This window comes from Helianthus annuus, chromosome 17 (assembly GCF_002127325.2).
Source record: "Helianthus annuus cultivar XRQ/B chromosome 17, HanXRQr2.0-SUNRISE, whole genome shotgun sequence".
Classification (NCBI taxonomy): domain Eukaryota; kingdom Viridiplantae; phylum Streptophyta; class Magnoliopsida; order Asterales; family Asteraceae; genus Helianthus; species Helianthus annuus.
The window spans coordinates 107,475,641-107,500,518 of NC_035449.2; the positions used below are offsets into that span (position 1 = coordinate 107,475,641).

The window sequence follows — 24,878 nt, forward strand, 5'->3', positions numbered from 1 at the left end:
AATACTATAGTAATAGTTGCTCGAATTAAAGAGAATGAAATATTCGTTAACACGGTGTAATTTAAAAAAAAAAAATTAACGTATGAAAAAGTTACAGGCGTTTGAAAATCAATGAGGAAACTAGTTAAAGGGAAAAAAATCATCATACATTTCCTTCCTTAAATTGAGAAAAACAAATGTGTGGTTATAATTCTCTCATACACTTCGTACAAAATTCTTCTTTTGTACATGATCTCTTATCTATACATAAATAGTAACCCATGTTGCTCTGTAGAATATTGTTAGAATGAACGTTCTTGAAAAAAAAAAAAAAACTCATCTCATCTCAAATAATCTTTTTCTTTATTTTTTTATTGACAACAAAAAAATCTTTTTGTCACATGTATATCCTTTTGGCATTGATAGTGCACAAATGATATGAAATGATGGATGGGAAGCTTTGAAATCTAAGGTGGTCCTCTATTCAATTGATTAAAGGTCCACAAATCCAAACTTAAAAGGATCACCACTTAATTGGTTCAAATCTTGCTCAACTTTTTGGACCAAACCCCATTTGAAACAAGGCCACAAGAGGTCATTTATTTGCATGTTCAAAGGCTCATATTAATTTAAATGTTTGTGAAGGACTGAAGGGTTTGTAAACTCTTAAATAAACAATTGGTCTCTTTCTTCATTTTGTTTTTACTTAGGAAACCAACATCTTGTAGAATATTGTCCTTTCAAGTACTCTATACGCATCTCCATCATTTATGTAGGATCTACATACTCCTTAGTATTGAAGATAAAAAAAAATAATGCACTGCTTATTATGCTCAAAGTACACATTATGGGAATAAGTAACTTTCAAACTAGGGTCATAATAGAATATTTTTTTACCTTCGCTTTATCAACTTCATCCAAGATAATTTAGTGGAGTAGAGGTGCACAATGTAAAAAAGACAACAAATAAAAGTAGAAAAAATTGACCGAGTATATGACTATTGTAGTTGTATGGTGATTGTCGCTCACAAAAATAGTGTGAGTTCGAATTTTTTAATTGTCAATATAAGATTAGATGATATTTAGTTGTAAAAATAAATAAAAAATGATTAGACCATCTTTAGTTCCACCAATGAAAAATCACATAAGCCATGTAGGAGCAAGAACATTATAACAAATCTTGCAGAATCATATTCAAGCTTACATTATATTATATTTCATTTAAACTTCAAATGTCTTTTCCTTAAAAAAGATATTATATTCTGTCATAGAACTTACATTGTCGAAAGTATAAAAAAGTTATATTGATATATTATTTTATAAAACAGGATCAATTTCAAGGGTTGGGTTATTGTAAAAAAGCCACTTGCATAAGAAAAAGTGTAAAAAGTCAATCAGTAGACGTCATGTGTCTTAAAGAGGTACAAGTATATGTGCAAAAAAAATTGTGTGAAATGTATGACTATCATAAACCCTGATACCGTAATAAATCAATTCGAACGCACCATAAGGGTAAAAGGGGTGATAATGAGTCATCACATTCCATCACAAAAACACACCCTATTAACACCTGACACCTCACTTCATTACATTCCATCATATTTCACTTTATCACACTTGCAATGGACATCACTCATCACTTACTTTTTTTTTAATTAAACAAATAATATATAAATTAAAACAAATAAAAACCAGCATTTATATAATATATGAAATTAAAATAAATATAACCAACAAGAAAAATAATCAATGATACTTAAAAACTAAAATAAAAAACTACTCTTTGTCAGAATCGGGAAATTGGATATCTAAACCACCAACGTGTTCCATTAGATCAAATCGTAGTCGAAAATGTGCTTGTTCGTTTCGCAACTCCAACTGAGTATCCTCGCTGACGGGTACCGATGTCGGAGGGTCCATAACGTGGCCTGGTGATATTGCGTGCCCCTCGTCCTTGATGATCATATTGTGCAATATAATATACGCTTACACCACACTCCTAAATGTTTGTGGTCTAGTTATACGCATTGTTAGATCAATTATACACCATTGACTTTTCAAAATACCAAACACAGGTACACTATATCCCCCATTGGTATTTTTCTAAAACTAAAAATATAGAATTGTAGAGAATTTTTAGAGTTGAAAGATGGATTAGAGTGTATAAAATAGATAAAGATTGGGTGTATTTACAAGCAAAAAAAAATTATTTAATAGTGGCCCCCCTTGAATATATTTCTCAAACAAACCACCTCCATCAACACTGTGAACATCACGTATTTGGCCTCTATCACACGTGATAGCATGCTCGTGACGATGTGCTATCACCCATCACTTATCAGTTGCCCACCCCAACCCACCTAATAAATTAAGGATTCATGTTAAATTATCCCGATTACATGTTAGAAAAAATCCTGCGCCTTTTTGATATCATAATATAATTTATTTAAAAAGATCATGAAGTATATAAAATGCTTGAATATATAGTGGAACAACAAAGTAAACAATTTTTTACTATTATCCTTTACTCTTTCCTTATCATCAAAACAAACTTATTTTGGCTGACACTTGACTCTTCTTAATCATTGATCAACTTATTCAGGTTGTCCACATGACAGTCCATTAATCACCATTGGTACACTTTTTAGATTTTAAGAGGAGTAAATTGTCATTTTAGTCCCTGAGTTTTGTCTGAATTTGCTATTTTAGTCCAAATAGTTTTTTTTTTTTTTTGCCTCTGGGTCCCTGACTTTTCCCTTTTGTTGCCATTTTGATCACATACACTAACTTCATCCAAAAACTCCATATTTAACCAGGGGTATTTTGGGGATTTTCATTTTAAATGTTTTCAATTGCCATTTTGATCCAATTCCAAAAAATCAAAAAAATTCTAAAAAATCAAAAAAATTCCAAAAAATTCTAAAAAATAATAAAAATTCTAAAAAATCATAAAAATTCTAAAAAATTCTAAAAAATACAAAAAATCCGTTTCGGCGCGAAACGTTTCGACGCGAACCGTTTCGACCCGTACCGTTTCGACCCGAACCGTTTCGAGCTGAGCCGTTCCGATGCGAACCGTTTCGACCCGAACCGTTTCGAGCTGAGGCGTTTCGATGCGAACCGTTTCGACCCGTACCGTTTCGACCCGAACCGTTTCGAGCTGAACCGTTTCAACGCGAACCGTTTCGACCCGAACCGTTTCGAGCCGAACCGTTTCGAGCCGAACCCTTTCTAGCTGAACCGTTTCGAACCGAACCGTTTCGAACCGAACCGTTTCGAACCGAACCGTTTCGAGCTGAACCGTTTCTAGCCGAACCGTTTCGACGCGAACCGTTTCGACCCGTACCGTTTCGACCCGTACTGTTTCGACCCGAACCGTTTCGACCCGTACCGTTTCGAGCCGAACCGTTTCGAACCGAACCGTTTCGAGCGAACCGTTTCGAGCGGAACCGTTTCGAGCCGAACCATTTCGACGCGAACCGTTTCGACCCGTACCGTTTCGAACCGAACCGTTTCGAGCCGAACCGTTTCGAGCCGAACCGTTTCGAACCGCGTCGAAACGGTTCAGCTCGAAACGGTACGGGTCGAAACGGTTCGCGTCGAAATGGTTCAGCTCGAAACGGTTCGGGTCGAAACGGTACGGGTCGAAACGGTTCGGCTCGAAACGGTTCGGGTCGAAACGGTACGGGTCGAAACGGTACGGGTTGAAACGGTTCGCGTCGAAACGGTTCAGCTCGAAACGGTTCGGGTCGAAACGGTACAGGTCGAAACGGTTCGCGTCGAAACAGTTCAGCTCGAAACGGTTCGGGTCGAAACGGTACGAGTCGAAACGGTTCGGGTCGAAACGGTACGGGTCGAAACGGTTCGCGTCGAAACGGTTCAGCTCGAAACGGTTCGGGTTTGAAACGGTTTGCGCCGAAACGGATTTTTTGGATTTTTTTAGAATTTTTATGATTTTTAGAATTTTTTGGAATTTTTTTGATTTTTTGGAATTAGATCAAAATGGCAATTGAAAACATTTAAAATGAAAATCCCCAAAATACCCCTGGTTAAAGATGGTGTTTTTGGATGGAGTTAGAGTATGTGATCAAAATGGCAACAAAAGGGAAAAGTCAGGGACCCAAAGGCAAAAAAAAACTATTTGGACTAAAATGGCAAATTTGGACAAAACTCAGGGACTAAAATGGCAATTTACTCAGAGGATATTTTATTTTAATACCAAGGGACAGAAGGATTAAGGAGGCCTAGATTTCACCCGGGGGACCTCTCTCTCGGCTCTCGTGTCACATGACATCCAAAAATTTACCTCATTGGACTTGTAATCTTTTTGTCCAACGAATCTAAAATAAAAGGCTTTTTCTAATAAAAATAGAACCTACTTTAAGTATACTCTAATACGGCTAACAAGATTTATATAATAAGAGAGCAAAAATATATAATTGTAATTCTATAAATAAAACATATAAACAAATTTTTGGGAGCGGTTAGCGTGCGCCACTTAGTCCTCTCTAAAACAAGGTACATATTATAGAAATTGAATATTTTTATTATAATATCGGTGTTTCTAGGGATCCAAGGGCGTTGGCACCTGTCCATCCGTCCGTTAACAACCACAGGGGGGGCTTTCTTACCCACCCCACCCGTGTAGAAGAATGAATGCTCTTAGACCATCCGTAGTGGTTGCAAATTTGGGCGTTTTTGGGGCTCAATCACGCCCATATCGCCCACATCCCCACTACGCATGGGCTTGTTTGGCAGTTTGTTGTTGAGGCGTTTTTTAAATCACACCTAATGGGGTTTTTGTTGTCCAATCACATTTCAGCTTCTATTATTTGGCCAATAAGATTTTTTAAATGTTTTTTTTTTTTTATTTTATTTTATTACAAACATAATGCCCCACAATCCCCACATCCCCACTACACCCATTTTAAAAAACGCTCAATAATGCCTCATTGCTGACTGGGCTGCCACATGGCACAAAACGCCCAAGGGTGAATATTGCCCACTACGCATGGTCTTACACTTGATAGCCATGCCATGGAAAGGTCTGTACTATCATCATCAGGGCAAGTAAATCAAACGTCCTACTACTTTTTTTATAAGCTTCCTTCCTTGTATAGCTCAAATGTGAAATCTTTTATTACATCTCTCTAGTCTCTACTTTATATCATGACTCTAAAAAAGACATGTATGAGAAAGAAACAAAGGAGTGGTCCCTTTGTTCTCAGCAAGATGCGGTCACCCACAGAGTCATGGGCGCCTGTAGGACACCCATCTTCCCTTCGATGGTGACACCGTCTTGTAAATGCACATGAACCCATGTTACTCTGTCCCTCATACTCTCAATAAGACAGCTTCAACTACTTGCAACATGTCAGCTTCATATAAGAGAACTAACAAAGTATTTCACTGTGTATTTCTTTGGCATGACCCTTTGTCCTTGGGTTGTACGATTACTAGTTGTACCCAATCTTCGGATGGGTCACCGAGATGGTCGTGGAACATGAAAAAAATACAGTATGTGTATTTTTGTACCTCAAAAAATAAATTCTGAAACAGTAACGGAGACCTAGATTGATGAATGTTATTAAGCCATAAAGAACAAAACCAGTCAAAAGTAGCACTTTCATAAGGGTGTAAGGGGTGCATGCCTAATGAGATACGGGGAAATTTCCACCCACCCAATTATATTGTGCCATGTCATTTCCCCTCTTGCCCAAAAACACAAGGAGTGGTTTCCCCCAAACCATTTAAAAAAAAGAGGGATGATTGGTTGAAAGAGAGTGGGGCCCACCACTACCCCCTCTCCCTCATCTTTACCTCATGCGGCGTATGTTCACCGCAAAACTCCTCCCCTCATCTTTACCGCGCGGCAAAACCTTTCCCCGCAAGGTTTGCGGCATGATGCACCCTGTACTCCCTAAGGGAAAGCCCTAGATTTATGTATATGCTGATATCATGTAAGCAACTATACGGATAGGGGTCAAGTCAAGGCCGAGCATGAACTCAAGAACAACTCATGTAGATTTCATTCTCTTCCGGCTCGAATTTATATTTTTCATTATTTACTTAAATATACATATATATTTATAATTTCCATTTTATATACAACAATAATATATACACAATATATAGTTATTTTTATCATTACTATATATGTAATAATATTTATTATGCAACTACATCTTATATCAGACAATATAAATATAACTAAATAATAGGCTCATGAAGCTAGTTATGAAACGAACACCAATTTATGCTCAAGCCCTCATTTTAGCTCGGCATAATTAGAGCCAATCTCAAGTGCTCTGCCCGGTTCATGTAATATACCATAGATTTTGTTAGATATTACATGTTAGAAATAAAGTACTATCAATCAATTTCTACTTGAGGAAAACTAACTCCTCAAAGTAACAGCTAAAGGTATGTTATAATCAAACAAGGGACCAGATTACTTGATTTTACATGAGCCACTTGTACACTGAAAACTAACTAGCCAAGCCACAAGGTTGGTCTAGGGATGCAATCTCGGTTAATAGCATGACTTAAATAAATTACAAACAAAAACCTACTTCAACAGGTTATGATTTGAAGCCCCAAAAGAACGATTTAAAAAGAAATACCAATATAAAGATAGTATGTAAAAAATGTCAATGGATCAAACTGGTTGATAGTAGTCCAAAGTGAGTTTTTAATACATAAAGCCTCCTAAATCATTTGTAAGTAAAATATTAAATTATAAACATATGTGATGTGACACATTAATAAATCTAAATATAAGTAAAAGTCTTGGACAGAAGGCTAACCAATCTAACATGTCTGGCCCAGCCACTTTGTCACCTCTAATACTAACTTCAAATGACCTTGACTAATTACACACACACACACATGAGTTTTAAGATCAGTAATACTTACACAAATCTGGTACATCGACACAGCAATCAAACTTTCCCAAACATTATGATAAAGCCTTATCTTTTAGAGCACATGCATGAAACTGAATAATCCACCACCTGTGAAAACTCAAGAAATTAAAGCATCAAAAGTGAGACTGACTTGTCGTCCTTTGGGAAGCATGACTGTACCTCATGGGATAAGTTGAAGCACCATAAACATTGCGTCTCACAGAGATAAAGCAGCAGCAGCAGCAGCAGCAGCAGCAAACTTTTTCTTTATCTTTGATCACTTCACTTGAATGTTCAAAAAGTACAAGAGACGACGATATAACATGAAAGTAAGTCTTTTTATCCACATAGGGAAGCCATTAAAATCTCATAACCGAGCATGGAACTTTAGCTAACAAACTATTTTTCAAATAAAGTATATTTGATTTGATGTTCAATAGAATTAGTCTTACAGACAGACAGTAAAAGATACAGCTACAAAAGTACAACAATACAAACAGACAGGTACAGATTAATTAAACGGGTGGGTTTGAGTGTTCTCTTGAATTAAAAGGTAAAGTAATTAGTAATGTACATTTTTATATTATAGCTCAGATGGTGGTTTTAACTGCTGTTGATGTTGGCCATCGATTAAGCTCAACTGCCGCCTCACTCTCGCAATTTGAGCTTGCACCTACAAAGTCAACATATTACGTAGGTCAAACTTATGGACACGTCAACCTGTAAGAATTGCATTAGATTATCAATCGCTTTTTCAGCGCAAAAAGAAGATGGTTACTTGAGATAAAAACTAGACCAAACTAGTAAAAGATTATGTACTTTTCTCTAGCCCAATAAGCAATAATGTAAATGGATCAAATATCACATGATGTGGCTCCAGCTCATTTTCAGCAAAAAGTCAATTCAAGCCCGAATTTTGTACTTAGTTTCTAATTGGGAGAAAACCAATCACCAAAAAGGTTTAACTAACTGGTTCCACTAATTCCAGTTTCCAATTTTTTATTAAATATACGAAATGGTATAATAAACTGATTGACCACAAAGCTTCATATTTGGGCTGCTTTGACAACAACCATACCCAATATAGCAAAGCTATCCCAAGGGACAGTGAGACCCCCAGCTCCAAAGACACATCCAGCCATAACAGTCAAATGAAACATAAAAAGGCAAATAGCTACTCTAAAAAAACAACAAATTACACAATATATAGACACCCAAGCAAGCAAGTGATAACATGCCTAGTTTGTCATAAAAAATATATATATATAGGGGAGGGTTCAAGCGAAAACTCCTTTTATTGTGAAACTCGAAAACTAACTTAAAAACCTAAAAACATACCAAAATTTTTTTATTTTTTTTTTTACAATTTTTTTATAAATTTTCGCTACTTTTTATATATAAAAAAAAATCTTTTTTTCAAAAAAAAAATTGTAGTGCACATGTGTAGTACAGGTTTTTTTTTTTTTGAAAAAAAGTTTTTTTTATATATAAAAAGTAGCGAAAATTTCTAAAAAAAAATTGTATGTTTTTTTAGGCTTTTTTAGTTAGTTTTCAGGTTTTCACTTTAATTAGTGGTTTTTAATTGAACCTTCCCCTATATATATATCTAAAAAATATTAATTATTATTACTATTCTACATATTTGTATACTGGCATTAAATTATTATTATTATTATTATTATTATTATTATTCTTGTATGCCTATTATATAGTTTCTTAACCATTTTTTATTACTGAGCCTTTCTTGACTCGAGCATGGGCTTTTTTTGTGCCTTGCAGCTAAGCGACACATGAGCCCTTTGCGCCTTGAGCTACCTATAGCATCTTACCTTAGTCACGCGTGTCCCTGTAGCTTACATAATATTTTTGTTAATACCAATTTTAAAAGCCCCATACCTAGTTAGTAGAGACAACTCTATCTATTGCTAGTTGGGCCCATGGGACTCTGATTTACTACTTCATTCTTCTACCAACTGAAATCTTGTGACATACGTAAGTACATAACATCAAAGAAAAAACACTTAATTTATTCAAAACATCTTGACAAGTTTATAGCAAAAAGAACAACAAAAATAAAAAAAAAAACAAACACTCCTTAGGTATATTTTTTTTAAATATGAGAGCATCTAAAAATATTTGTAGCAGTCCCAAGGATAGAGAGCGCAATGTTGCTGCAACTATTACCATATGCCATAGCAGTCATGGCACATTCAAACTCAAAATTGTGACAACACAATGTATGTCATTTTCATAATTATAAAAAGATAACTAGAAAACTAAGTGTGTGCTTCATCTTATAAAATGAGAAAGTAATTGATGCAAATTTTCAAAGATTATTTTTATTAGTTATTTCAATTTTAATTTTCTAATCTTTTTTATTTAGTTTCCTTTTAAATTATGATTTATAAGTAGGACCTTTAGGGTTATTGTTTAGATAGTTTTTGATTGAATTAGAATTTATAAGAACTTTGTTCTTGAACCTTTTGGTTAGCTTTAAGACTTTGATTAACTATCGTTCTTGAACCATTTGATCGCACGCGAAACTGCATCAGTTTAAAAAGGCTTTCTAAGGCGCTGGAAAAAACACAAGAGGCTTAGCCTCATGGGGGTCAACTGAGACCTAAAGCCTGAATGAGGCGGTCCGAGGCTTACCTCGAGGCTTAAGCCTCACCAAACCTTGTAAAACTTGCCTACTTTTTTTATTTTCTGGACTTTTTTTGAGTTTTGACCCATTTGGCGAGCCAACCCAACAATGGCTTAGAGGCCCAGTGTAGTAAATACGTAAAAAAAACAACATTAAAACCTTGCTGATTTTGTACATGTATAATAACTAAAAACTATGCATAAAGATACAAGAGAGAAGACGTCTTCATACGTTATATATATAGTTCATTAACTCATAAAAAAACCAAACTAATTTCACATTGTATTAGAGCAGCCTCACATCTCAAAGCAATCCTACAACTCTCCAGCAAACATATCCAATTCTCTTACAAGCTAAATACAAAAAGGGCAACACTCAATAGCTTGGTTTGAAATAACGTCTGAGACTACGCGATGAAGAAATAGCTACCTGAAGCAACCGGAGGTGCGCTTCAGCAGAAATTTTGACCAGTGATGGTAGAGTTTAAGAAGGCAAGAGCAAGAGAGTTGGAACGATGATGGGGGAAAAGTCAAAAAACAACATAACTTCTTCTCATTCAGTTAGAGAGAAAGAAAGAGGGCGAGTTAGGTGAAATGTAAGATGAGTTTGACTAAGTTGTGCAGCAATTAATTTTTGTTTTAATTTCTATGTTTGTTTGTACATAGCTTTGATGTGTGCCAGTGAACCCACGTAGTCCATTTTTTCCATGCATGTTTTTAGTGTTTAATTACTTTCAATATTTCATCCATGTTTATAGGTTAGTTAGTGGCATAGTGGTGGGAGTTAATTTTTTTGTTTCTGTTGTTTACGTAAGGCTATAAATAGCCAATAGTATTTTCATTTGGGATTATCAATGAAAAGAATTAGTCTTAAGGGTCAAGTTATTCTACAAAGGCTTCTAATTGTAAGAAGAATTTATAGAGTGACAAGTGTCCAATAAGCTAAATTTTTTGTGTAGTGGGTTTTTTTTAGGTTATTGGACACTTGTCACTCTATAAATCCTTCTTACAATTAGGATCCTTTTTATTTGATCCTAATCCTTAGTCTTAATATTTCTCTCTAAATTTCTACTCAGTTTTCTTTCTACTTTCTTTGGCCAACGATTAACCGTTGGAACCACATCAAGCTTCTTTGGCTACACATACGAAATAGATTTTCAAAATAGGGATATGTAATGTTTTTTTTATATCATTAAATTGTAAGGTATTATCAGTGTTAAGCTTTGCCCAATGAAACTAGATATTTAGAGAAGAAATTATATCGTTCATGTAATGCCGTTTAGAAATGTAAATGTGACACAAATATTATAATTTTGTATGAGCTGGGCACTTGAATAATTCATATGTTAAAGAGAGATGCATGGTTACCTGCTGACGAGCTGCTGCAAGTTTAAGAAGCTCGTCTGCTTCTGAAAAATTTGTAAACCATTGCGTAAGAGGATTATCTTTGGGATCAAATCTCTTCCTTTTATCTGCATCCTCGGCTGGAACTACAATGACATATAAAATTTAAAGAAAAAATCTAAGAACAAGTATATTAATTAAGATCAATGGCAACCGTTACCCACCAGGGGGTAAAGAAAAGCCAGCTGGCAGCCTAGGTACTATTACAGCTGGATGATTCTGAACACGCGCAAATAAAGCCTCCGATGGCTCAGCAAAGACAACTTCATCATATGATTCCACAACCACAGGTTTCTTAACTGACAAGGAACCTGAATCATCCTCCGGATATAACTTCAAGTGGTGATATAAATGCAGCGGTTTGTCAGAAACATCAGGGTGAAAATGAAGGGTAATAGCGATTTCAAATTCACCCCAGCCAGACTCTGATAGTTCAAATGGAGGAGATTCCACAACCCGCATTGGGTTATTAAAACTGGAATGCAATTGGAACACCACTCTCTTAACCACTACACTCAGATCCTCGTTAGTTGCCCCCCTCACATAAACCGTCCATTTGTGAGATTGATACCTGAAACAAAAATCTCATTAGAGTTCAATATCCTTGGTTTTAAAAAGCGTCAAGGCGTTTAGATCCCAATTTTTGAGGCGCGAGGTTACAATCAAATGAGCTTTATTTTACAACTACAGTTGCATCTCTCTCATGTGTTTTATATATACCAACCTTTTTATCAAGGAAACCTTTAATAGTTTTTCCAACCCTTCGGTTGTTTTTACATCTCAGCCTCCTAATTAAGCCCCTGAGACGTTTTCCTGCTCGCCTCGCACCTTTTAAAACCAAGTAGCAATTATCAGAACAAATATTTAAGAAAACTTACTCGCTTGCCTTCTTTCCAAGCCAGAATGCTACATTTCCATAAACGATCGGGACACTAATTTCAACATCTTTTAACTTCTTGACCAAATTCTGCACAAAAAATTGTACTCAGAAACGTTAATGAATCAACATCAAGCAGAAAAAAGGTACCAAATTTTAACATAATGCGGAAAACCATCTTTCGACACAGATAGGCCTCAAGCCATATAAGCAAAACCACTCACTCTCATTGCAACAAAGACCCCCCCCCCCCCCACACACACACACACACACACTAGGACTGTCCAAAAGAGCTCATGAACCCGAGCTCACTCGAAAAAAGCTCAAAAATATCTTGCTCGAAATCGGCTCGGATTGTACACTAGCCACGGTTGAGCTCAACCCCCCCTCTACCCCATCCAACAGTAAGTAACCAAGCATTGTAATTTATTGATATCTGTAAGTTACATACCAAAATAAGTATGTAGACCCAACAACATATGCAGTCTAAACACTAAACCCATCAATCCCAAGTAATAAAAACAAAAGTTACTCACTATCTAAACAGACTTGATCAAGATTTTATCAGAAACCCATAGACCAAGAGAAAACGATACTGCAAAGTCGGAGGTTTTTTGTTACCTTCTTCTCGTTCTCGTCTGAGGATCGAACCATTTTGGTGCGGCGTGATTTGTGTGTGGGTGGGGTCGACGAGTGTTTATTAGATGAATGAATCCTGTGGCATGTCCTTATGCCCTAAATCAAGCAATTAGGATTTTTACCAACCCACAATGCTAATTTCGACGTCACATAAGTCTTCACCTTTTGTAATTTAACCCTATGATTAATTTGTTTTTAACCCAAAGTTTTTTATCTTTTACGACTTAACCCTAACACTTTTTTACTTTCAAATTTGATCCCTTGTACTTTACATCTTTCGCAAATTTCCCGTTTAACGTTTCGTTCTAAATTTTCCGACTTAACACGCCGCAACGTGCGTGTGGGGTTCAACGTTTTTTCATCTACTTTTCCCGTTTGGCAGGCCCATCGTAGCGCGTCTATTTTTTACTTTGATAGGTCTGTCGCAACGCGCGAGTCAGGGATCGATTTAGTTATTTTTTATGCTTTACACATGGACTCGTGGTCATGTAAAAAACATTTGCATTTCATCAATATGATGTATAACTAATAAATTCCCTGCCGCATTGCGGCGGGTGGTAATTCTAGTTAATTAATTAAATAGCAAACAAAATTGAAAGGTTTGTCACTTTTTAACAATTTTTCTTAAATAGTTTAAAACTCATTTTTTAACAGTTTTTCTTAAATAGTTTAAAAATCGTCATTTTCCTCCATGTGTTTACTACATTTTCTCCAATCTACTCCCTAACATTAATTCCATCTGAAATATCAGTTAAGTAGAAAGGTTTTTAGTAATTTACGCTCAAAAGTAAGGGTATTTTAGTAAATTCACATATAAACTATTATTATATATAAAAGCTTTTATTTGTCTCTTTCTCCTCACTCCTCTCTAAAAACTCTCACCATTACTTACCATCACTTAGCACCAATTGAATGGTTGCCAATGTCACCACGGCACCAACACAACGCGACTTTTAAAGAATGTCCTTGTTGATTATTTCTAGACTTGTGTATTTGGGATATGAAACCTAAATACGTTACTATGGTTTGTAACTTTTAAATACTTGGTATCATAATGATGTTTTATCTTATAGACGTTTGCTAAGTGGATGTTATGAAAACCTTTCGTGCCACGCCTTGCGTTTCCGCCTTTGGCGGGGTGTGACATACACCAACATCGACCGTGCATGAACAAAGAGTTCTAGTTGTTACAAGACGTCTAGAGGGAGTGAACAAAAAGTTTGCTTAGTGAGATGCGGTTTAAGGGTATGTTTGGCAAAAGTAGCTGGTGGCTGGTGGCTGGAAGCTGTTAGCTAGTAGCTGTAGCTTTTTAGATATATTTGGTGTTTGGCAGAGTAGCTGGAGCTTTTAATAAAATGTATAAAATGATCAAAATGGACATAACTAAAAATTTAAAAAGTTTGTGCATTAAAAAGTTCATTATCTTTAGAGGTTAAAATAGTCATTTTTTCCCTAAAAGCTTGTAACTCCTTCTAAACGCTATTAGTAGAAGCGTTTAACCAAAAGCTTCAAGCTCCTAACCTAAAAACTTCAAGCTCCTTCAACCAAACAAGGTTTTTTATTGAGTATGAGCTTTTTCTTAAAAGCTTAAAAATAAGCTCCTAAAAGCTCCATACCAAACATACCCTAAGTCCACCAAGATTACCAGTAATCTTTTCTTTTAAGATTTAACCCATAAAGTAATGGAGCCACAAAATGACTTGTGCTAAACTAGGAAGCACATTTATCGTCATTGGAGTGACAATACTAGAATTAAGAATTCTCCGGTTACTACTTCAGCAAGTAGGGTAACGCGCTATAACTCATGTGGCACGATTTGGCGAATTAATCCCCAAAAGATAAAGAATCATTTTAATGAAATGATTGACCAATTTTATCGAAAATGACATTACGATGAACAATGGTAGTCAAAGTATCATAGGGTGTTATCAGAACTACCCTAACTAACTAACTAACTAACTAACCTTGGTTCAATTTAGAGGTTGAACCTCTTGCAACAAATTGCAAGATTCGAAAGGATATGAACGTTGACTCAAACCATGGAATCTGCTAAGGTTCACATGCACTGCAAACTATGATTACGTGTGCACCGACAATAAATATTTGCCTTACATGGTCTCCCGAGCATCTTCATGTTTAAGTTTTCGATTAGAAGAGTTGAAGTGTTTCGTTAGATTGCATTTCCGAATGGAATTGATTTATTATGGTTATACATGTCGAATGAGGTAGCCATTAATCGTATTTGAAACAACTTAAGATGGAAATATCCTGAATGGTCCATTAAAATGCAACCACAAGTTAGAAATATTCGCGAATAACTCAATCAAAGCGCCGATAAAGTACTTATTTAGCCCCTTGCTCTTATATGAGTAGAAACGTCACTGCAAGTCGTTATTCGGATTGTCGTTGCTTTATACATTGGCGTAGGTGACAGACATAGTTGCGAAGATGGGTGTACTATGGTTAGAGATGTAACAACCCGACTTTTCAGATTGTTATCTGTTGCTACTTGCTTCGATTTGTAACCAGTTTGTATTCCAAGATTCGATATAAATAAAGATTCATGTTATACTAAATACATTTTCATCACACAGCACCGCTGCACGCTTTTAACGCTTTATATTCGCAAACACTAACGCAACATGAACTACAGAGAAATATGTTATTTTAATTACTGAGTGTGTTTGTTTGTTCGGTACCACTCTTGCCTTCGCACTCATTTATCGCGCTAACTCGCTAATCGCAAACGCTGTTAATTGTAGTAGTAACGTTATACTGTGTGTTCTTGTATGCTTTATTTGTGTGTGCTTAATATGTTTATGGATTATACTCGCTCGAAAGGCTCAAACGCTACTCGTACAACTCGCTTTATCACAATAAAACGCAACACAACACTCAAAGTTGGAAACTAACAAAATCCAAACTCAGTCGCCCGAATGGGCCATCCGCCCGGATGGAGCCCATCCACTCGGATGGAGCCCATTCGTTCGGATGGAGCCATCCGGATATACATCATCTGCCCACAATGAAAGCCCTCACCCCTCTCCTATACATATAAGCCTTATGTCTCCATTTCAACACTTTTGGTTCTCTCATCTGCTCTCAAGTTTTCAGCTGCGATTCAAGACTTTTTGTAAGCATTTTCCTTCAATCTTCTTAAATCTTCAAGGTTAACAAATGTGTCACTTATATCATATTCTTAAGAAAAACAAAGAGTTAATCTCGTTTTTCTTCTCTGTGGTTTGTTAAAAATAACCATTACGGTCCATTATTTTAACTATTTATAAAATAGTCCTTGTACATTCACTTTTGTAACAATTACAACCCACCCTCAGTAAGATCATCCAATTCTTCTGTTATATTACTTGAAATAACCATAATACCCTTGTTATTAAAATTAATAGTAAAATGCCCGGATAGTCCCTGTGGTTTGTCAAAAGTTCACCTTTCGTCCCCAACTTTCTAAAATTACACTCATGCTCCCTGTGATTTGACCAGTTTTTACTTAGATAGTCCCTGAAATTGATGGAGGTTAATTTTCTCAGTTAAATGGATGTGAAATTACAAAAATACCCTTATCTTTAAAAAAATATTAGCCTCATCTTCATCCCCAACCCCCACCCACCCAAACCACCTGTGTAGTTACAATCAATTGCTCCCGTGACCGGTAAACCCGCTCTGGCGACTTTGGGTTTAGAGAGAGAAGCATGTTTTGTTGCTTGGTTTATGGTCATTCTCTCTTTTCTTTTCAACAATCCAGTACCACTACACCACCACTCACAACCGAACACCACCGCTGACCACTTCTACCACCTTCACTACCACCGGAAACCCAATACCACCATAACGACCACCGTCACTACCAAACCCTACTGTGTTCACCGTCATCCACCACCTAACACCACTCACCACCACCCACCTTTCACCTTCAAATCCGACAACCTACCAGCAACTAGGGGTGTTCAAAAAAACCCGGATCCGAAACCGAATCCGAAATATCCGAAAATCCGTATCCGAAATATCCGAAATTTCGGATATCCGAAATTTCGGATATCCGAAAATCGGATAATCCGAATTTTCGGATTCGGATTCGGATATGAATTTCAAAAATTTCGGATAATCCGATTATCCGATATCCGAAAACTAATTATTTTTTTATAAATATATATATTATATGAGCATTATATTTTGTTTGAAGTATTGTAAAAGTTAGTAAAAAAGTAGTAAATAATTGTATTTGTGTGAATTTATGATTGTTTTTAGTTTTAAATGTTAGAAATTTATAAAATCGAATATAAGTTTAGTTTTAATCTATACACGAAACGGATTTTTTGATTTTTTTTTATAAATTCGGATATCCGTTTGGATATCCGAATCCGTATCCGAAATTTCGGATATCCGAAAATCGGATATCCGAAATTTCGGATACGGATTCGGATATCAATATTCACTATCCGAAATTTTCGGATATCCGGTTTTCGGATATCCGAAATTTTCGGATATCCGGTTTTCGGATATCCGAAAACCGGATAATCCGATCTTGAACACCCCTACCAGCAACCAACCATCCATCACGACCCGTCCACCTCTTGTCGACCACCACCATTCGAATGAACAACAATCCTTTCCACCATAACCATCGTCACCTACACCATCGCCGACCCCAACTAGTAACTTCGGCGTCCTCTTCAGACTACACCTTACCACCTGCAACAGTCATCATTATCATAGTTGTAATTCCAATTGTTTGTTTGCTTGATAAACACGAATAAACAAAAGAAATTAATGTCAAGTTTCTAGTTGTATAATGAAACAGAAAAAGAGAGTTAGAGAGAGAGAGAGAATAGAAGGTGTTGACTGAATTTGATTATTAGGGTTTGGTTTGTGTTAGGAGAAGAAGACAAACTAGTTTTGGAACGATTTTTTAAATGAAGTTAATATTGCTTGATGATAAGGGTATTTTAGTAATTTCACAATCACTTAATTGAGAAAACTAAACCCTGTCCACTTTAGGGACTAGACGATTAACAACTAGTCAAACCATGGGGAGCAAGAGTATAATTTTAGAAAGTTGGGGACTAAAGATGAATTTCGACAAACCACAGGGACTATCCGGGCATTTTACTCTAAAATTAAATTTAAAATAAATAAAGAGTTAGTTACATTTTTTGTCCCTTTGGTTTGTTGAAAATAACCATTACAGTCCATTAATTTAAGAATTGCCAAAACAATACCAATATTCTTCACTTTACTTTTCACTTTCCCTGTTTCTTCAGATCCTGCTAGAACATCACCTGCTCTGGCTCCACAACTCTGTCTCGACGACACAATTTCACCACCGCTCCCCTACACCGTATCACCATCAACCGGATTCCCTTCATCACCTTCACCGGCGTCAGATTTGTCTCCGTCAACCGGTTACACCAGAATCGAAATCGCCAACCACCTAACTTTCCCCCATTACAATCGAAATCATCAGCCACCTATATTTCCCTATCACAATCGACATCAGTGGGAAAACTTGAGGCCTACCCGAAAAAACTTAAGGGGAGGAGATGAAGTCTGGGTGGGGCCCTATCTAATGGTCGGAATTGGTAGAATTCATCGGTAGAAAAGGAATTGATCGATGATTTGTTTGAAGAGAACGACCATGGGGTGTGGGGGTAGGGTGGGTGGTAGTTTAATGATGGTGGTGGGTAGAATGGGTGGTGGAGGTGGTCATCGTTCAGGTATGTGTGTGTGGTGGTGGGAGATGTTGAAGATGGATGAAATGGAGATGGTGTGGAGCCGGAGCAGGTGATGTTCCGGCTGGATCTGAGGAAACAGAGAGAGTGAAGATTAGAGTGAAGAATAGTAGATAGATGAAGTTGTTAACCGCCACTGTTGGTGAGTTGAAGGTGGAAGTTGTGAAAGTACTGGTACTGTTTTAACAATTTTTAAACTAATAAACTGTAATAGTTATTTTCCACAAACTACATAGACGAAAAGCGTAATTAACTCTTTGGTTATTTATATTGTAGTTTTAATAACAGAGGCATTATGATCATTTTAAATAAACTAACAGAATAATTGGATGGTGTCGGTGAGGGTAGAATGTAATTGTTACAAAAGCGAAAGAGACTGTTACGGGTGGTGATGTAGTGGGTTTAATTTTAGGTTATTGGACACTTGGCACTCTATAAATTCTTCTTACACTTTTTACAATTAGAAGCCTTTGTAGAATAACTTAACCCATTAACATTGCTTGATCAAATATGCCAAGGGGCCTTCCGTCTGTTACACTTGGACCTATGGATGTTTGACAACTTGTTGATAAATCAACCCGAGACGAGACTGTCATCTAGTCGACTTCGGGTCATGCTGAACCCAGACTTCGACTCAAACACCTTGCGTGCAACGCCACCCAAATATTTTTGTTTCCACTTTATTTTTATCTTAAAATAAAAAAACGCCTTATAAATGCGACCATAGACAAAAATGTTTCGAGTTTTTATGACCACGATCCTTCACACATTATACAAAGAAAAAAACTATCAAAAAGAAGAAACCTATAAACCTTTAGTATACAATGTTTTCGTTTCCGGTTCACGTGTGTTGTAATATCGCTTGCAAAGTTCCTGGACCAGTCTTATGCTAGGGTCTCCTTTTATTAGCCTCTATCTAAAAGAATATAGTGTAACAAATATATAAAAATGAAACCCGTATATATTATATATCTACTTAAACCTCTAGTCGTTTGGATCCATCTCCTCATCTCGTTCAACCGTTAATTCATTTGATACGTTTTCATCTTCAGAATCCGATTGAAACTCATCCATTTCATCATCATCGTCAGGTTGTTCATTCTCATTTGTTGTAGCGGTCTGCTGTTGATAGGACTTAGCAACACTATCTTTCAGCCATTTGGGACACTCGTGGTGGTCGCCAATTGGTTTCATGGTGGTACAAGTGCATTCCGGGATTGGATGTGAAAGAAACGAGACGAGTTTTGACTGAAGTAACTGTCTCTTGAGTCCTGCCTCCTCGAGGCTGTTGTGGAGATGATCACGTGCTGCAACGGTCCAACTTCTCTTTGGAAAGTAAAGATTGTCGCTGGAGCTGTTGAACAGTTTAGCAAGAAATTTTCTGCCCAGAAAAACACAATGAACTGTTAGGAACTTAAACACAAATAATGTTTATATACAACATTCAGTAACTAGGTTATCATTTTTGTCTGTAATTATCATAAATTTAATCATCAATATCAACATTAATTAATTATATATATATATATATATATATATATAACAAAAGTTCATGCTTGTGAATAGTGAGGCGGTGCTAAAATGCACCGTCTCCCTTTGCTAAAATAAACCGTTCTATCTACACACTAAAATGAGCCGCTTTTGTGTGTGTGCGTGTTTACTTTAAGTAACACGTGTTTGTTGATTATACCAATTATCGGTATTGTACGTTTGAAGTTCGGTTGCTATACTGAGTCTCAGTAGTGTATCGGTACCGTAACGAACGCGAACAGAACTAAGACAAACTGGATTCCCACCACAACGCGCAGGGGAAATTTACTAGTTTATCACAAACTTGTTTTTATTCATGGTGCCTTACAAAAAACAGGTTTAACAGAATCAGGAAATATACCTATCAGGTCTATAAGTTCTGGAAGATGCCATTTGATAGAGGCGATGTCCCATGACCAAGCTTGAAAAATCTGGTGATCCAGTGCCGTCATTGTTGAACCCCGGGAAGAATGCATCAGCTTCAACCGACACAACGTAATCGAGAGCATCCCACAGTAACCTGTGAGCTTTATCCCTCAGATCAATTGGTGAAGGATCAGGCTCCGATTCTTTCTCCCCAATCCAACCGTGCCATCCTTCTTTTTCATGTTGATAAATACGCCGCCCTGGAGGAGGAGGTTGAGGCCGAGGATGCGGGCCCCGTTCTTTTTTCAACTCTTCAGCAGCTTTGACATGAGTGTGGTTCACAGGAAGCGGGCTTTCAGTGCCTAATAATTTGTTTAGCTCGTACTTATTGCATAAGTTAGAACGATCAACCAAGTTTGTATACATGGCACGTAATGGGATCATTACACGTTGACCACCAAAACTTTCAGAACCTGCCAGGTAGATTCGAGTAGTCGGTGGATAACCCATGGCCCTTAGAAGAAGTCCTACCTCTTCAGGCATAAGAGGACACAAGCCGTTTACTTTCTGAACATAAGAATCGATACTTAGTTCATCATGAACAAGCTTCTGTTTGATCATTTGTGCCCGTCGATGTTGAATAAGTTGAGAGTGGACATCCTGTAAAAAGTCAGATATCCAAATGATGGTATTTGAACGATTTGTTGCAGTATATACGTATTTGTTGATACATGCAAAGTTTCAAATGAGCTTACCTGGAAAAGGTCGGCACAGCCCTGATAAGCTAGAGCATCTCTTACAAGACCAGGATGATAAGCAAGATAAGGCTGCCCTGAAGCTCGTAACCTGTGAAAGAAAGGCTGACGGGTAATGAAAAGTTTTCACTAATTTTGACACACGTGTACATGAAGCACCGCCTCAAGCCCCGGGGTATTTTTAGATCGTCTGGTCCCTTATCCAGTAGCAAGATGGGTTGGTCATACGGGTATGGCTTGAACAGGTCACTTTTTAGTATGGGTTGGTCCATTTTTTATATTTACAAAACGCATTTGTTACTAACCTTTTCAGCATTTGATGTGCCAGTGCTAAAACATCTGGACGAAAATGGAGCGCGTGAAACGCTACTCTACATCTGAGCCTCTGATATTCGCTCCACTTAGACGGGAGGATAGGCTGATAACAACACAAGCACAAGGACTTCCACTAATGAGATGGTATCGTTCAATATCAAAAAATCATCATACTCAGTAAATCCCACCAATAGCAAAGCTTAGGTAGGGTCCGAGGAGGGTAAGATGTAGACAACCTTACCCCTACCCCATAGGAATAGAGAGGCTGCTTCCAAGGAAACCCCCGGCTCGATAGTAGTTTTGCATCAAGCCTTGAACATAAGGCACATAACACTCAGCAACCATCGGGACAAAGGCCGATTAGTTCAGTATCAAATAAACAAACAAAAAATATGATGAAACAACTAAATACATTAGAGAACTTTATTTTCCTTGCATTCTTAAAAGGAACCAAAAGCTAGTAACAGATTCAAAAAAAAATCATCTTACTATGATTGAAAATCATAATCTATAAAGTTAGAAACTTGGAACGGCTTGAAAGACGTTTACAATCACTCCGTTTCTAAAGGACTGACATGTTATTAAGGTACATTGTGATTGTCAAGTGGGTTTAGTTTCTTCACTTCAGATATATTATATTTAAAAAGGTAAATTCGTTTTGGTTGTAAATAAAGGAGATGATTAGTAAGTCAAAGTAATAGCCTAGGGGGAGCCTGCCCCCTAGGCAGAAGATGCTTAAAAAGCGCACGCCCGAGACAAGCAAGGCGCACATGTATATCAGGCTGTTTCAGACCATGTTTAGCTGTTATTGACCGGTTCTGACAGATTTTTTTTTTTTTCTGGTTCAGTGTGCCGTGCTGCACTTAAGGCGGTTTGGTTGGGCCTTGCTTGCCTGGGCGCACGCCTTTGTAGCAACAAGTTAGTATGATAAAGAAGGAATGATGGCTGCTACCTGCAGACAGCCTCCATTCACAAGCACCAGCCCGATAAGTTTCCCCTGCTTTAATTTTGGCAAGACCTTTTTAATGTAATAATCAAGAGAAGCTGAGTTCTGGGGTTTAAAAATCGGGCATGCTTTACGTTTCCTTGCTGCTTTCAGTACTGGTGGAAGGTCTTTTACAATGATTACATCACTTCTAAGAGAAGTTATGAAGTGGTCTACATTGTAAAGATATGAGAAGCTTTTGAACTCTGAGCTGCATGGAATTATAGCAACGATAAAATATATAAAAAGATGGTGTTCTTCAGTTTTGGTTTGTATATAATATATAATATGTACCCGATGCCTTTGGAATTTGTACTTTCTTGAATCTCCGGGATGACCAGAGTAGCATTGAGAAGCCTGGATATGGTAACAAGATCACAAATCTAGCAAATTGGAAACCTTCAGTAATAGACAATGTTTTATGACTGAAGAAAGGTTAGAAAATGAAAATGCACATACCGATGACCTGATCTTCTCGAATCCACCAAATATCTTGGCATGTATGAAACCATTATTTTGGTTTTGTGGAACTGAAACATGTAAGTAGAGTTGAAACAAAAGGCAAACTCCAGTGGTAATAAATATCAATATACATAACTACAATTCCAAAAATAAATATACATATACACCGCTAGCTAGGTTTGACTTTTGAGGGAGGTCTCTCTCAAAAGATCGGTCATTACCAGGATATTTATTTCTGGGGTTTGCATACGGCTGCAAAGCTTCTAAAGACTTGACCTTCTTCCACAACTTTCTAGATGCAACACCCTGCAACAACCAAACAGAACATAAAGATTTATGATGAACCTATACAGTTGACAATAATCAGTATATATATGTATGTATGTATGTATGTATCAAGTACAAGCAATACCTGTTTTCCGGCAGCATTTATATTTAAATCCTCAACGAAACCTGTCATCACATTGTACTGTACTAGCTCTGCACTGGTATTTGCAAGAAACATATGTACAAGCAGTGACACGAAAGATAGAGCGAGGCCTCCAATCGCTACCCATTTTATCTTGGATTTGAAAATCATAGTGATATATCATACACTTCAATAATGCATGGATTGGTATAGCTGCTCTAGAAATCGATTCCAATGCTGCCAAATCATGACTGAAAGAGGCGTAACATGATACCAAGTAATATGACTAATGGAAAGAGATTCTAGCTGCTGCGTTTCAATGTATTACCAACTAGGAAAGGGCAAGTGGTCACATAGCATCTTGGTTGGTTTTAAGAAAAGCGTGTGTGAGGAGGCGCCAAGTGTGCGAGGCAATCTAGAAAAAGCATCAGGAGCTTGAGGCGACACATGTGACTCAAAATTTGGGTATGTAGAAGGAGGCTTGTATTTAAAAACAATAAAATAGATGAAAACATCATGAATTATCTACTTAACAAAAAGGCATATATGCAATATAGATGAGAGAGATGTATCTTCTGGCACAACACGAAGCTTATTTGGTTGTACTAGAGCAACGGGTACGACTAAGTGGCGGAGCTTCTCATGGGCCAGAGGGGTACGTGAGAATTTTACCGAAAACTTTTTTTTTGTAGTGTAAAATATTGGAATTTGAGACTAATTTTTCATTAAAGATCCACCAATGGGGCTCGCCTCGGCTTTTGGGACCTAAACGCCTCAAAACATCTTACACTTGTGAAAACCAAGCATATCATTTACGGCAATACATTTGCACCTCTTATACTGTGAACTAAATTGTCTTCTCTAAACAAGCAAAAATCAGCAATGAATAAGGCATACCCTATCTGATGTTTACCCCTTTATGGAGGTAAAGATACATGCAAATGATACGAATAACTAAAGTAATTATGTTTGGAAATGTAGCGTAATCATAAATTACAATAGTGATAGTGAGTGCCTCCACTCATGTAACAGCTCCATAATATTCCGACGATCAATAAGAGCTAATACTATCTATCACGTTTCAATTGTGGTTTGGGTTGATTTCATAAATTTAATATGAAATAACAATGAAAGAGAGAAAAGATTCGTAATGCGATTGTACCTGACATGGACTGTCACGGCGAAGGCGGGCCGAATATCAAACGGCGGTTCTCCACTGCGATGGAAGTATACTGACTGTTAAGAGGAGGAGGAGGAGGTTTCATGCGTTTCGGGAAGAAAAACAAATTTGTTTATTTATTTAAAACTAGTTTATAAACCCGCGTATTACACGGGTTGAATAAAGACAATATGTTACGTAAACCAGTGTAACGCATAGACTATAACCTAGTGACTAAGATAATAATAATTCATAATTATAATAATTTAATAATTACGAATAAATAATAATAACAATAGCAATAACAATTTTTCTCATTAGTTCCTGAGTTTTGCATTCTTTTTGTTATTTTCATCCAGCCCATTAACTTCATAAAAAAGTCAGTTTAATGAGGGGCAATTTTGTCTTTTTACTTATTTAATTTATTGTTTTTTAATCCAAATAAAACCCACCCCATTAATTTATATTATCGCTTAAATGTGAACTTAAAAAGCTATGTAAATGCCTTCTATTTAGCTTAATCATTCTTGATATATAATTACAAAAATAAATTAAAATATAATCTAAATTATATAAAATATAATTTAAATTTTAAACTATATACCATATTCGTTTTTATAGGTTTATTGTCACGGTGGTATAAAATTCGTTGAATAAAGAGTTATATTCGCAATAAAGTTTTTTTTTGTATCGGACACCACATGTG

At 36.7% G+C, this 24,878-nt stretch overlaps 2 protein-coding genes and 1 long non-coding RNA gene across 5 annotated transcripts; 1 reads left to right on the top strand and 2 right to left on the bottom strand.

The window, feature by feature from the left end:
• The first annotated feature begins 6,806 nt into the window (after nt 1–6,806).
• On the top strand, nt 6,807–10,048 carry LOC110897466. The gene is made up of 2 exons (XR_002568670.2): nt 6,807–7,213; nt 9,823–10,048. It is a non-coding gene; the product is annotated as an uncharacterized LOC110897466 (long non-coding RNA).
• On the bottom strand, nt 7,287–12,586 carry LOC110897465 (transcription initiation factor TFIID subunit 14b). Its single transcript, XM_022144214.2, has 5 exons — nt 12,430–12,586; nt 11,810–11,898; nt 11,096–11,502; nt 10,896–11,017; nt 7,287–7,557 (listed from the first exon to the last, which is right to left on the bottom strand). Exons 1-5 carry the CDS (start codon nt 12,460–12,462, stop codon nt 7,468–7,470), a joined length of 741 nt encoding a protein of 246 aa, XP_021999906.1. The 5' UTR covers nt 12,463–12,586; the 3' UTR covers nt 7,287–7,467.
• A 6,389-nt stretch (nt 12,587–18,975) lies between these two features.
• On the bottom strand, nt 18,976–24,279 carry LOC110897467 (protein EMBRYO SAC DEVELOPMENT ARREST 30). 3 transcript variants are annotated; one of them, XM_022144215.2, is made up of 10 exons: nt 24,176–24,279; nt 23,017–23,428; nt 22,826–22,910; nt 22,602–22,672; nt 22,437–22,525; nt 22,110–22,353; nt 21,148–21,260; nt 20,843–20,933; nt 20,083–20,747; nt 18,976–19,572 (listed from the first exon to the last, which is right to left on the bottom strand). In XM_022144215.2, exons 2-10 carry the CDS (start codon nt 23,182–23,184, stop codon nt 19,176–19,178), a joined length of 1,923 nt encoding a protein of 640 aa, XP_021999907.1. In that variant the 5' UTR covers nt 23,185–23,428; nt 24,176–24,279; the 3' UTR covers nt 18,976–19,175. The 3 variants fall into 3 exon arrangements, with proteins under 3 accessions (XP_021999907.1, XP_035842461.1, XP_035842462.1); XM_035986568.1 differs by having other exon boundaries at nt 23,017–23,264; nt 24,176–24,276; XM_035986569.1 differs by lacking the exon at nt 24,176–24,279 and having other exon boundaries at nt 22,437–22,499; nt 23,017–23,132.
• Between the last annotated feature and the right edge of the window lie 599 nt (nt 24,280–24,878).

Excerpts from the sequence above, each read along its gene's own strand:
- LOC110897465 (XM_022144214.2), bottom strand. The coding sequence starts at position 12,462 with ATGGTTCGATCCTCAGACGAGAACGAGAAGAAG. Across the intron at positions 11,503-11,809 it reads CTTGGAAAGAAGGCAAGCGA|GTATCAATCTCACAAATGGA; the intron begins GTAAGTTTTCTT and ends TTTTTGTTTCAG. Across the intron at positions 11,018-11,095 it reads TGGCTTTTCTTTACCCCCTG|TTCCAGCCGAGGATGCAGAT; the intron begins GTGGGTAACGGT and ends ATGTCATTGTAG.
- LOC110897467 (XM_022144215.2), bottom strand. The coding sequence starts at position 23,184 with ATGATTTTCAAATCCAAGATAAAATGGGTAGCGATTGGAGGCCTCGCT. Across the intron at positions 21,261-22,109 it reads TGAATGGAGGCTGTCTGCAG|CCTATCCTCCCGTCTAAGTG; the intron begins GTAGCAGCCATC and ends TGTTGTTATCAG. Across the intron at positions 20,748-20,842 it reads GCTGTGCCGACCTTTTCCAG|GATGTCCACTCTCAACTTAT; the intron begins GTAAGCTCATTT and ends GACTTTTTACAG.